The sequence below is a fragment of the Amblyraja radiata genome, chromosome 13 (assembly GCF_010909765.2).
Source record: "Amblyraja radiata isolate CabotCenter1 chromosome 13, sAmbRad1.1.pri, whole genome shotgun sequence".
NCBI lineage: Eukaryota > Metazoa > Chordata > Chondrichthyes > Rajiformes > Rajidae > Amblyraja > Amblyraja radiata.
The window spans coordinates 26,836,005-26,850,458 of NC_045968.1; the positions used below are offsets into that span (position 1 = coordinate 26,836,005).

General features: G+C 45.6%; 1 protein-coding gene across 5 annotated transcripts in view; it reads left to right on the forward strand.

Moving 5' to 3' along the window:
- Positions 1-2,601: 2,601 nt before the first annotated feature.
- scly (selenocysteine lyase) overlaps positions 2,602-14,454 on the forward strand; it is a 51,339-nt gene continuing 39,486 nt past the window's right edge. For 2 of the 5 annotated variants that reach the window (XM_033031501.1, XM_033031505.1), the window contains exons 1-2: positions 2,604-2,707; positions 13,824-13,963. In XM_033031501.1, the coding sequence (XP_032887392.1) occupies positions 13,860-13,963 (104 nt within the window). In that variant the 5' untranslated portion in view covers positions 2,604-2,707; positions 13,824-13,859. The other 3 variants (XM_033031504.1, XM_033031503.1, XM_033031502.1) reach the window with 3 other exon arrangements.

Genomic DNA, 14,454 nt, shown 5'->3' on the forward strand with positions numbered 1-14,454 from the left:
TGAAGGCAAAAAATGGGAATAAAGGTGAGATGTCTCTGGTTGGCTGCCAGTGACTAATGGTGTTCCACGGGGGGTGGTGTTGAGTCCACTACTCACCGCGTTGTATATCAATGATTTTGATGATGGAATTGATGGAGTGGCCGAGTTTACGGATGTTGCAAAGAGGGAGGGGCAGGTAGTGTGGAAGCAGCAGGGAATCTGCAGAAGGATTTGGACAGGTAGGGAGAGTGGGCAAAGAAGTGGCAGGTGGAATACACTGTAGCAAAGTGCGCTGTCATGCACTTTGGTAGTAGGAATAAAGGAATAGACTATTTTCTAAATGGGGAGAAGATTCAGAAATCATAAGTGTAAAGGGATTTGGGAGTGCTGGTGCAGGGTTTCCAAAATGTTAATTTGCAGTGTCAATGGGTAGTAAGGAAGGCAAATGCAATGTTAGCATTCATGTCGAGAGGACAAGAATATAAAAGCTGGGATTTAATGCTGAGGCTTTATAGGCCACAAGTCAGACTGCATTTAGAGTATTGTTATAGTTTTAGGCACCATATCTGAGGAGGGATGTACTGGCATTGTAGAGAGTTCATAGAAGGCTTATGAGAAAGATCCTAGGGATGATTGGGTTCATTTGTGATGAGCATTTGACGATTCTGGGCCTGTATTCGCTGGAGTTTAGAAGGATGACAAGGATTTTATTAAAAGGACTGGATAGTGAATGTTGAGAGGATGTTTCCACTAGTGCGAGAGTCTAGATCCAGAGGGCACAGCCTTAGAACAAAAGGACGTACCTGTAAAAAGGAGATGAGAAGGAATTTCTTTAGCTGGGGGCGTGGTGAACCTGTGGAATTCATTGCCACAAACGGCTGTGGAGGAATTTGTGTATTTTTAAAGAGTGGAGATTGATAGGTTCTTGGTTGGTTAGGGTTTCAAAGGTTACGGGGAGAAGGCAGGAGAATGGGTTGAAAGGGAAGGAGTTGAATGGTGGAGTAGACTCGATGGGCCAAATAGCCTAATTCTGCTCCTATGACTTATGAAGTTACGACTCTGGACAAATAGTCTGGGAACATAACTATTGTAGCACCACCACACACTCAGTAAAGCTAAATGCATTGCACTATCAAAGCTTCTAAACCAAAACAGTTTCAGGACTGCTCTCTCCTCTCTACCAACATATTTCAAGCCCATAAATGCAAAGGTTTTGAATAAAGGTTAATGATTGAGAAGGGACTGTCTTGCTAGTCTTCACGTGCTTTGGTCACAAACACCCATTCCTTCCTTCAATCACGTTTTTGAAAATCTGACCATCTGGTTGTGCTTCCACTCCGTGCTTACCAACAGAAACTTAAGTGGGAGGATCCGGTACAGAATGTCATACAGTGCTGGTTTGAAGGAACAACTGAGCCCCCTACATGCAGAAACAAGGAACTGCAGATGCTGGTTTACTAAAAAAGACACAAAGTGCTGGAGTAACTCAGCTTGTCAGGCAGCATCTGTGGAGAACATGGATAGGAGATGTTTTGGGTCAGGACCCTTCTTCAGACTGCACGATTGCTTTGAGTCAGAGAACTGGTCCAACTTTAAGGACTCTGCGGCCAACCTAAGGTTGATGTAAAATCAAGCCATACACAAATACAACACGTGCAAGGAGAAAAGTACCTGAGTGTAGAATGGTGTGTCACGACATCACTGTTACAGAGAAAAAGGCAAAATTAGCATTGAATTAGCATCAATAGTGCCAAAGTGCAGATGATTGAATACTTCAAGTTCCTAGGCGGAAACATCACTAACAAATTTTCCTTGACCAGCCACATTGATGCTATGGCACACCGATGCCTCTACCTCCTCGGAAGGTTAATGAAGTTCAAGGTCAGTTCATTGTTACATGTACCAATGCAGTGAAATTCGAATGACCATACAGCCATACTAAAAAAAAGCAACAAGACACACAACTACATGAAAGTTAACATAAACATCCACCGCAGCGGATTCCCCACGTTCCTCACTGTGATGGAAGGTAATAAAGTCTAATCTTCTTCCTTTTTATTCTCCCGCAGTCGGGGCAGTCGAACCATCTGCAGTCGGGGCGATCGAAGCTCCCACAACTGACAGTCGAAGCTCCCGTGTTGGAGCGATAGAAGCTATCGCGTCGGGGCGATCGAAGCTATCACGTCAGGTCGGTCGAAACTCCTGCGGCTTGGAGTTCTCGAAGTCGGTCTTTGACCATAGACCGCAGCTCCACGATGTTAAACTCCGCCGGCTCCCGTGGTAGTCAGTCTCCAGTGAAGGCCGCCAACTCCTCAATGTTAGTCCGCAGTGCAGACGGAGATATGAAATGGATAAAAATCGCATCTCCGACGAGGTAAGAGATTAGAAAAAGCTTCCTCCAACCCTACATAAAACATGCTAAACACTAAAAACATACATTAAACACATGTACGTCAAGACGTTGGCGAGGCAGCCATTGCTGGCGCCACCTGGTGGTGGTTATGTTCAGCATATCTCCAACGACTCTTATCGATTTCTATAGATGAACCACAGCTTGATTTGTCTGTGACAGATCCATCCTTTCCTTCTCCCTTCACCAACATCGCAGCTCTGCGGCATCATCCTCCTCCCCACCGCTGATGGCGCTGTGACGAGAGGTGGACGCTAGCGCCCCCACCAGCTTGGAGGAACACAGGTGGTCGGAGCCTGAATGGAAAAGCAGTAAATGGTAAATATTAAACCTGACAGCAGCAGCAGATTAAGCCGAGTAGTAAACAGTGGGCTGGGCAGTATCAGGCCGGCGTGTTCCTTCTGTCTACAGGCTATTCCAGTGAGGTGTTGTCCGGGTAGATCCCCAGAAGCAGCAAGGCCCCGCAAGGTTTAAAACCCGCTTGAGGTGCAGCTGAAATCTGGGCTCAGTCAACCAGAGCAGAACACGACATTGTGCTCTTTAATTGTGCCGGCTTACTTGACAGCGCAACTTTGCGTAAAAGCGCCTGAGATATTCGTAGTTCAAAAGCCTCGTAGCTTGAAATGTGTTGATGAATTAGAAGAAAAGGGAGCAATCCTGGTGCACGTAAAGCCAGTTTACTTCTGTATTCTCTCTCGCCCTCATTGTTGGAGATGGTTTTACCACGTGCTTTCACTGTTTTGCGATCTTTGTACTTGCATTGTACTTGCGATCTTTATTGCATTACTGAATGCAACTGTTTGTCGAAAACGTTGCACCAGATGCCCTTTTTATATTTCCGCAGAAATTAACCAGGTAAACCAGACCTCTGTCTGAAGAAGGGTTTCGGCCCGAAACGTTACCTATTTCCTTCACTCCATAGATGCTGCTGCACCCGCTGAGTTTCTCCAGCATTTTTGTGTACCCTCTGTTTAAACATATCAGCTGTGCACATTACTGGCAGAATGGGATACGTGGCCGTAATACTGAGAGTCAAAAAGTGAAAGTGAAACTGGCAGGATTTAGTAGGTCATTTGGAAGCTGCACTTTTGTGCTAAAACGATTAAATGTTAATAGTTTAAAAAAAAAATCTGTAACTGAATTCTGGCATTAAATGTTCCATTACCAATCTCCTGTGAAATCCATTCTGAATGGAAGGTAAGACTAGGGGGCGTCGTCCAGACTAGGGGGCCCCGCCCAGTTGCGTATGGCTGCCCAGCTGTCCGTCCTTTCACTCCTTTTATTTATTTATTTTTTAGTATGTTTGGAGGTCTATTCTTTTTATGCGTGGGGGGGAGAGAGGGGGAAACTGTATTTCTCAGCCCCTATCTGGTCGGAGAGGCAGCTTTCCTTCGAGCAGCAACTTCGACCCGTCCTCACGGCCAACCATCAGGGTCTGGAGTGGCGTTTCCTGACTGGACCGGCCAGAACCATGGCTTCGGTGGCGGCACAGCCCTGGAGAGCTATCGCGGAGCGGGCGATGCCTTACCCGGGTCGCCGCGCTGGAGCTCTGGTGTGCTGAGCCCGCTGATGAACATCGCACAGCTACGGGATTGTGGTGCGGCCAGCCGCGGGTGGCCACGCTGACCTTAAACATCGTGGAGCCTGGGATCTCTTGCCGGGATCGCCAGTGGTGGAGCTCCGTCCGTTGGCTTCGGAAGCCGCGGTCTCTGGTAAGGATGTAGCCGTACCAGGCATCCCAAGCCGCTGAGAGGATTCTCGCGATCCATCACCCGGCGAGGGGATGGGGACTGGACTGTGCCTTCCCTCACAGTGGGAACCATTGTGGGGGGATGTTTTTATGTTTTATGTTAAATCTCTTTATAATGTTATGTTGTATTATTAATGTGCTGCAATGGCAACTTGAATTTCACTACACCAATTGGTGTATGTGACAATAAATGAACCTTATGAACCCTTAGGCCTTTGCAGACTATATCATGCGAAGGCATATTTAATACTTGTATTTTCAAAATGACTTCCTTATCTGGGGTCAGGTGTCATTGCTGACAGGCTACCTGGCAAGAAGACAGTCATGTGTAATATTTGCACATTGATAGCTAAAATTGCCCAGCCCTCTTTTATGTTGACTTGAAATTCAACTAATTCGAGAACAAATGTGCCAGGTGACCATCTTCAACGAGGGACAATGTAAACATCGAACTTTCATATTCATTTACCACTGCTTAGTCCACCTCTGTCGATATCCTGGTATTCACTATTGACCAGAAACTCAACTGGACCAGCCACATAAATACTGCAGGTACAAGAGCAGGTTAGCGGCTGGGTATCCTGTAATGAGTGATATATCCCAATGCCATCATTACTGGTACAAGTCTGGAGTGTAATGGAAAAACTGTCCAAGATGAGCTGAGAACTGTCTATTTCTAGTAGCCTACTTGATTGGGCAGTGGGCAGGTGCTATAGACCTGCACGGGAAGGTAGACGGTCTCACCCTCATGACTCTCGGGCAGATGGAGCTCGTTAGCCTGGGAAGGCAGTCCATCTAGGGGAGAGAAAATTCTGATTTAAAACCTCCACTGCCTTGTGGCCATTTCCAGGCATGGAAAAGGCTCCTGGAGTAAACCTCAAGAAAATCTGGAGTCGGAGCCCCTAAGGCAGTTCATCGTTGTCTACAACCTTGCTCTGGCAGCTCCTGCGACGGCGCTGGTGCCAAACAGCAACGGCCCTGCTGTTCCTTTAGAAAGATCAGCGACGTGGAGAGGGGGATGTGCTGCTTGGGCAACAGCTTGTCCTCTGTATGACATCGCCCAGGCTTGCATCCAACCGCACATCACCTGCAAACTGGGATACATCACCTATGGTCAGTCATGACCGAAGGGGGCCTACAAATACTTGATTGGAACCTATCAACCACCTCAAACATTGACACGTGATGAATACACTGTGGCTGCAGTGCACCTCAAAGCATGCTATGGTTACTGTCACAGGTTACTCCAACAGCACCTTCCAAACCCACTGTCTCCATTACATGACTGTCGAGCAGCAAGCTGTGGGTTCCCTTTCAACTTGTACACTAGATGACATATATTCATTCAGCATCTAAATCCTTTTGTTTAATACGCAATAGCACGATGGGAACACCTGCAGAAGGACTATAGCGGATCAAGAAAGCTTGGGCAGAAACCCTTCTTCAGACTGATGCAAGGTGAGGGGGGCGGGATGAAGAAAAGAAGTGGAGGAGCCAGAGGGCTGAGGGAGTGCTTAGAAGGGGAGGAGACAGCAAGGGCTAAAGGAAATTGGAGGTCAATGTTCAGGCCACCGGGATGCAGACTGCCCAAGCGGATTATGAGGTGCTGCTCCTCCAGTTTCCGGTTGTGCTCACTCTGGCAATGGAGGAGGCCCAGGACAGAAAGGTCGGATTTGGAATGGGAGGGGGAGTTGAAGTGCTGAGCCACAGGGAGATCAGGTTGGTTAATGTGGACCGAGCTGAGGTGTTCGGCGAAACGATCGCCAAGCCTACGCTTGGTCTGCGGATCGAGCGGAGGTGTTCGGCGAAACGTCTCAAAGCCCTCCAGTTCTTCCTCGACCGGAGAACCAACCAATACCAGTCCACTGATACTCTCCTCTGCCTAGCGGAGTTGGTCCTTACCCTCAATAACTTTTCATTTGACTCCTCCCATTTCCTCCCAACACAAGGCGTAGCTATGGGTACTCGCATGGGCCCCAGCTATGCCTGCCTCTTTGTAGGGTATGTAGAACAATCCTTGTCCAAGACGTGCCAGGGCCCCATCCCCGACCTCTACCTCCACTACATTGCATTGGTGCTACCTCCTGCACCCACACACAACTCACTAACTTCATCAACTTTCACTAACTTTCATCCGGCACTCAAATACACCTGGACCATTTCCGACACTTCCTTACCATTTCTTGACCTCATTATCTCCATCGCAGGTGATAGACTTTTGACTGATATCCACTGACTCCCATGGCTATCTAGACTACACTTCTTCCCACCCTGCTTCCAGTAAGGACTCCATCCCCTACTCCCAATTCCTCCGTCTACGCCGCATCTGCTCCCAGGATGAGGTGTTCCACACCAGGGCATCGGAAATGTCCTCATTCTTCAGGGAACGGGGGTTCCCCTCCCCTACCATAAACGAGGCAATCACCAGGGTCTCTTCAATACACCGCAACACTGCTCTCTCTCCCCATCCCTCCCCCCCCCCACTCGGAACAAGGGCAGAGTCCCCCTAGTCCTCACCTTCCACCCACTGGCCGTCACATACAACAAATAGTCCTCCGTCATTTTCGCCACCTCCAACGTGACCTCACCGCATCTGCCCATCTTCCCCCACCCCCATCCCCTGTCTGCTCTCCGCAAAGACCGCTCCCTCCATAACTCCCTGGTCAATTCTTCCCTTCCTACCCGCACCACCCCCTCCCCGGGCACTTTCCCTTGCAACCGCAAGAGATGCTACACGTGTCCCAAAACGTTGCCTATTTCATTCGCTCCATAGATGCTGCCGCTCCCACTGAGTTTCTCCAGCAATTTTGTCTACCGCAAATTTTCAGTGGATCTGTTTACACGAAAGAAGGAATAAATTACTATTTATGTCATTGAGATGTTTTCACCAAAAAGCAAATAAACCTGTTGAGAGGACACAAGAAAGAAGATTGGTAGATGCATTCCAATGTTGCATAGGCTGTATACAAATTTCTGCATGTGAACATCTCGCATGACCTGTCTGCGGCCCGGCACATAGTGTAATCACAAAGACCAGGTCCTCTACTTTCTAAGAAGTTTAAAATAAGTTTGGCATGTCACTGAATACTCTTGACAAAATTCTACAGATACGCTATAGACTATATATTGACTGGTTTCATCATAGCCTGATATGGCAATTCCAATTCACAGCAATGCTAGAAGCTGCAGAGAATGGTGGACTCAGTCCAGTCTGTGGTGGAGTGCAGCCTCAAGAAGGTGGCATCTATCATCAAGGATCCTCGCATCCAGGCCATGCACTCTTTTAATGGTACCATTAGAGCAGGAGGTAAAGATGATGAAAGTCAAAGGTTTCAAAGGTCTTTTATTGTCGTGCACCAATTTAAAAAGGGTCAATGATATGCAAATTACCATACAGCCATACCGAAAAAAGAAACAAGACACACAACTACGTATGTTAACATAAACATGACAATATAAGACCTTCTATACCTCCTGCTCCAATGGTTGCTGTTCTATGGAACAAGAAGCTTGACTCATCAATAAATGAATGGTGTATTGCAATACACTTTGCTCACAGCGACAAGGAATTTGTTATCCTGAATGTGTATACACCCTAGGAATGCCATCAGAATGAGGATGAATATTTAAATAGACTTGCTTTCATCTATTCCTTTATTCAAACCAATAATTATTGCAGTGTAATTACAATCACTACAAAGTGATTATTGTAGTGTATATGTCATTGGGGATATGAATGCAGGTATCTCAGATAGCAACTCATTATTTGCCAATCATGGCTCAGTTCTGTCAAGATAAAAATTTAATATTGTCAAGCAAAGTGATTTTACCTACAGATAGTTAGACTTATATTAGTGAGGCCTGGCACACTACGTCATGGCTGGACCACTGTATTAGTACAGCTGATGCACATGCCTCATTGGGATGTATGAGCATTTTGTATGGGGCAGCAATGACTGATCATATACCTGTTGCAATGACAATAAATGTTGAACACCTACTTGTGGTATACAGAGATAGAAATAGCTTTAACACAGAAAAACTGGACTGGTCAACCCTCACAAAGGAAGACATCTTAGCCTATGATGCCCATACAGATAAATCCTTAAGCAATATTCATCTACCTAAAGATGCAATAATATGTAGTAATGTTAATTGTAAGGATATGAAGCATAGGAGAGATATCTGCTCCATGTATAATAATATAAAAAGAGCTTTATATGTAGACAGTAAGCCCAACTGCAACCAGACAGGGGCCTGAGTTTGAATACAAGAAGCTCACTAATGCAAGATATAAGTATGCTGTTCGCTTCATGTGTAAAAATGAGCAAGCTATGAGGGCTGATTCCATGGCTAAGAAGCTGCTAAGTAACAATGCTACTGATTTTTGGAAAGACGTGAGAGCACTTAACAGTTGCAAAACATCTCTACCATGCACTGTAGATGGAATCTCCGGAACAGCTAATATCGCGGAGATATGGCAACACCATTATAGTACTTTATTCAACTGTGGCCAAGGTGATTTGTTTAGGGTGGACAATATTGAGAGTAATGCTCATTGGTGATTATGTCACATGAGGTGTATCATGCCATGAATAAGCTGTCCAACAACAAAGCAAGTGGCTTGGATCATATTTCTGCTGAACATAAGTATGTGAGTATGAGGATGGCTCCTCTCCTTGCTATTTGTTTTACTGGCTTTATGATTTATGGCTTGTTACCAGACTCAATGTTGTCTGTTCTGTAAGTGCCGGTCATTAAGGACAAAACTGGTAAAGTAGGCAGGCTAAATAATTACAGGCCCATAGCTTTAGCCAGCATATTGTCAAAAGTCTTAGAAAGAGTTCTGCTGGATAGAGTAAATGAGTTTGTTAACTCCACAGATAGCCAGTTTGGTTTTAAAGCTAAACATGGCACTGACGTGCATATATGCCATGAAGGAGATTGTAAACAAATCTAAGGAAACCTAGATGGTGTAGTGCTAGTAACATGTTTGTGGCTGCAGGAGTCAGTACTTTAGAAGCTATCCTAAGAAATCATATGTATAAATTCATTTGCTGAATAAGTGAGTAAAAATGGAATTATTGTGGCCTTGTCAAACATAAGGTTTAACACTACATGCTACGAATCCCATGGTATCGTTGTCTTGCAGGACATTGACTTTTTTTTCTGGATTTTAATTCATGTATTGTTTTTTAATAAATAATTTATGATGCTTTTATAAGTGATATACTAAGATTTTATTTGTATTTTATGATGTTTTTATATGCAATGTATTTTTATGTAATGTTGTCCGTTTTCTGGACCTTGAGTCCGAAAGAAAGTTTATTATTATAAACATCCACCCCGGTGGATTCCCTACATTCCTCATTGCTATGGAAGGCAATAAAGTATTTTCCCCCCCATTTTTCTCCCGCGGTCGGGGTAGTTGAACCATCGATAGTCGGAGCGATCGAAGCTCCCGCAGCCGGCGGTCAAAGCTCCCGCGTCGGGGCAATTGAAGCTCTCACGTCGGGGCGGTCGAAGCTCCTGCGGCTTGGAGTTCCCGAAGTCTGTCTCTGACCAGAGACCGCAAGCTCCACGATGTTAAAGTCCGCAGGCTCCAGTGATAAAGCTCAGTGGTCGATCCCTGGCAAAGGGATCTCGGGCTCCACGATGGTAAGCAGGGTTCTAAATTAACGGTTGCCCGGGTGCCAATTGCCACCTAAAGTCCTGCTGGGCAACCTAAAAGCTGTGCCATTTTGCCCGACTTGGCGAGCACCCGGGTCACCTCCCGTTCAACTCTGAATGGGCCCCCCTCTCTAGCTCTCTCTGTCACTCTCCGTCTCCGCCCGCCATCCGTGTCCGGGCCGCCAGGCTCCCTCTCAGCTCTCCAGCCGCTCCTCATCCGCCGGCACGGCCGGCCGCCTTGCACATGCGCACAACCACGGCCAGCACATCATCAGCCGCCCTGCACATGGGCACTGCCACGGCAACTGGTCGGCGCCGAGCACTTTCTCCCTCCCTTTGCATTGTGGGAGACCTGGCCACCATGGCTGTCTGGTCGCCACCTCGCCGCGACCGCTGAAAATCAACGCAGAGTAACTCCCTGGAGTAATTCTTGCTTCAGGGAGCAAGAGTTACTCCAAAAATATTCCAAATGGAATTTAAACTGGAGGTGATGAAGGGTCCACCACCAAACTCTGAACAATAACAGCCTATTGCTCTTTATCTGTTTATTTATTGTGTGTATATATATGGTCTATGGTATATCGACACACTGAACTTTTATCTCCTGTTCTGTATTATGTTTACATATTCTGTTGTGCTGCAGCAAGCAAGAATTTCATTGTCCTATCTGGGACACACGACAATAAAATTCTTTTGACTCTTGACTTAAGCAAAAAAGGGTTCTTGGGGAAAAAAGAGCTACCTTAAATTTAGTTGCGTCTGGTTGGATATCTGTGGTAGGGTGAAGACTATTCCATACTTTAATTGTGTGGGGGAACACCATGGAGCAGCCAGCCTCTCTGGATAGAAGAAATTGGGTGACGTTTTGGGTAGAGGTCCTTCTTTAGACTCCCTCTGGTTTTAGTGTTTTTTGTTTAATTTAAAGATACAGCGTGGAATCATGCCCTTCGGCCCACCGATTCCACGCCGATCACCCGTACACTAGTTCTATCCCACACATTAGCGACATAAATCAAAGTCAAGAGTGTTTTATTCTCTCACGTCCCAGTTAGAACAATTAAATCCTTCTGGCCCTGTCCCACGGTACGAGTTCATTCCAAGAGCTCTCCCGAGTTTGCCTTGATTTGAACTCAGAGATTTATGGTAATGGCCGCTCGTCGGTACTCGGGGCTCTCGTGGACATTTTTCAACATGTTGAAAAATCTTCACGAGTCTTCCCGAGCTTACCTGCCGTTAGCGAGTCTTCCCGAGTACCTGCCGTTAGCGTTATGAGCCACCAAGAAACGTCCCCGAGCACCGGCATACCCGCTACGTTCATTCTCCGTGCTTACCACGAGTTTGATTTTTTTTTAAACTCGGGAGAGCTCTTGGAATGAACTTGTACTGTGGGACAGGGCCATTATTTGCAGCAGCACAACAGAATATGTAAACATAGTACTCTGTAAACAATGTTATAAACGAGAAAACAAAACGGTGTTCTATTGTGTGGGTTGGAAGGAACTGCAGATGCTGGTTTAAACTGAAGATAGACACAAAAAGCTGGAGTAACTCAACAGGTCAGACAGAATCTCTGGGCAAAAGGAAAATATTACTTTTTGGGTTGGGTCTGAAAAAGGTTCCTGCACACCTTTGGAATGTGGAAGGAAACAAGAGTACCCAGAGAAAACCCATGCGATCAAAGGGAAATGGAGTAAAATCCATACAGACAGCACCCATATTCATGATCAATTCAGGGTCTCTAGCGCTTTTAGCCAGCAAATGTATGGCCAATGTACTGCCCCATAATCTTGAACTGAATTAAAACATACAGTAGCTGTAAAGGGGGACATAGTGTCACTTAGAGATTTAAGACTGAAAATGGATAGTTTTTTTTAGTAACCAAAGTTATCAATGTATAATTTTTTTGGTGTGGGAAAACAAAATATAGTGGCACAGCTGGTAGACTTGCTGCCTCACACACCAGAGATCTGTGTACGATCCTGTCCTCGGGCACTGTCTTTGTTGAATTTGCACATTCTCCCTGCAAGCGTGTGGGTTTCCTCACACATCCCAAAGATGCATTGGCTTTGTAGCTTAACCTGTATCTGTAATATTGCCTCTAGGGAGTGGGTGAGGAAAGTGGGATAACAGAACTTGTGTGAATGGGTAGACAAATGCTGGAGAAACTCAGCGGGTGAGGCAGCATCTATGGAGCGAAGGAAATAGGCGATGTTTCGGGTCGAGACCCATCTTCGGACTGATGTGAGGGTGGGGGGGGGGGGGGGCTGGAAGAAGAAAGGAAAAGGCGGAGATAGTGGGTTGAGGGAGAGCTGGGAAGGGGAGGAGGAAGCAGGGACTACCTGAAATTAGAGAAGTCAATGTTCATACCGCTGGGGTGTAAACTGCCCAAGCGAAATATGAGGTGCTGCTGCTCCAATTTACGGTGGGTCTCACTCTGGCCACGGAGGAGGCCCAGGATAGAAAGATCCGATTCGAAATGGGAGGGGGAGTTGAAGTGCTGAGCCACCGGGAGATCAGGTTGGTTATTGCCAACCGAACGGAGGTGTTGTGCGAAGCGATCGCCAAGCCTACGCTTGGTCTCACCGATGTAGAGCAGCTGACACCTAGAGCAGCTGACGCAATAGATGAGGTTGGAGGAGGTGCAGGTGAACCTCTGTCACACCTGGAAAGACTGGGGCCTTGAATGGAGTCAAGGGGGGAGGTAAAATGACAAATGTAGCATTTCCTGCGGTTGCAAGGGAAAGTGTCAGGAGAGGGGATGGTATGGGTGGGAAGGGAGTTATGGAGGGAGCAGTCTCTGTGGAAAGCCGACAGGGGAGGAGATGGGAAGATGTGGCCAGTGGTGGGAATCCTGTTGGTAGATAAAAACGTTGGAGAAAATCAACGGGTGAGGCAGCATCTATGGAGCGAAGGAACAGGCGACGTTTCGGGTCGGGACCCCCCTTCAAACTGATGTCGGGGGGGGGGACGGGACGGGGGGGACATAGAAACATAGAAAATAGTTACAGGAGTAGGCCATTCGGCCCTTCGAGCCTGCACCGCCATTCAATATGATCATGGTTGATCATCCAACTCAGTATCCTGTACCTGCATTCTCTCCATACCCCCTGATCCCTTTAGCCACAAGGGCCATATCTAACTCCCTCTTAAATATAGTCAATGAACTGGCCTCAACTACCTTCTGTGGCAGAGAATTCCACAGATTCACTGTGTGAATAATGTTTTTCTCATCTCGGTCTTAAAAGACTTACCCCCTTATCCTTAAACTGTTACCCCTTGCGTGTTGGATGGAACTGGTATATGATAGATTGCTGGTCGGTGTGGACTTGGTTGGCTGAAGGGCCTGTTTCCATATACATGCTTTACATATATACCTTAATTTCATTGAACCATGTATGATTGCATATGTGCCATTATTTCTGTCTTGTTTCTATATTCAAAGGGTAAGGTTGATTGATTTATTTGTGCAGAACAGTGATGGAAGTCCGACTCTTGCCTTGTTTCTCTGTGTTTTTCTGCATATATATGCATAACAGCATGAATATAATCTGATTTTCATACATGAATATAGTCATTCATGTGCTGCACCTGTTGATCAGAGCCTGGCTCTATTGTGGAATGTAATTAGGAATGTAATTTAGCCTAACCATATTCATACCTAATCCAATTTAAAGCATAAATGTTGCATTCAAGTATAAGTTGGATCGACAACCATTGCTGGCACCACCCGGGGGCTGTTCCATATAATGTTCAGGAACAACTAACTTCCTATATTTATTTATGCATAACCTATGTCTATATGTGTTGTTCAAGTGCCTCTGATGCTGCTGCAAACAAGATTTTCATTGCATTTGCATATGACAATGAATACTTGGAATTGTTCATTACTATTGACAAGGCACACAGAGCTGCAAAGCTTTTTATCTAATTTGCATTTTGGTATCAGTTATCCTTTGTATATTGTCATTCTGTTTATTTACAAATTCACAGGTGCATATTTCCATTTTTTTATAGGTGTTTTGCAGAAATTATTGAGTTATTTGTGGAGCAATGGAAAAAAATGCATGCCCCGCAAAAACGGATGGGCCTTCAGTTACTCAAGGTTGTCCAAAGTTGGCAGAACTGCAACAAAAAAATAACTCGGCAAATGAATAGTAAGTGCGATCATCATCTTGGGAAAATTGTGGACATAGCTTTGGCCATATGATCATGTGAAAGAAACGTATTGAAATTACAGTGATATAAATGATGGACTATACTGTTTCTTCTTAATGAGAAATGTTTCCCAACTCCTAATTTTGTTAATATTTTTATGTTCTTTCCAACTAAAAGAGGTATCCTCTTTACCGGCCTTTCTGAAAGATTCTTACTGACTTAGTCCAGTTTGATATCCGAGCTAGTTAAAATGGGTACCAAAAAAACCATGGATTGAAATAGCAGCATGAAGTGAATATGGTAGTCATGCATCCAACTGCTGGTATTTGAAGTGTGGTTTAACTCCTTGCTTTAGCTGTCTGTTAAGAATACAAGCCAGTCAAAAATGTTAATAATGCAGAAATCCATGGGTGGGTTTAAACTAAACAGTGGGGGGGTAGTGTCAACAATGTGGAAACGGATGCAAACAGTTAATGGGAAAAAGAGTTTA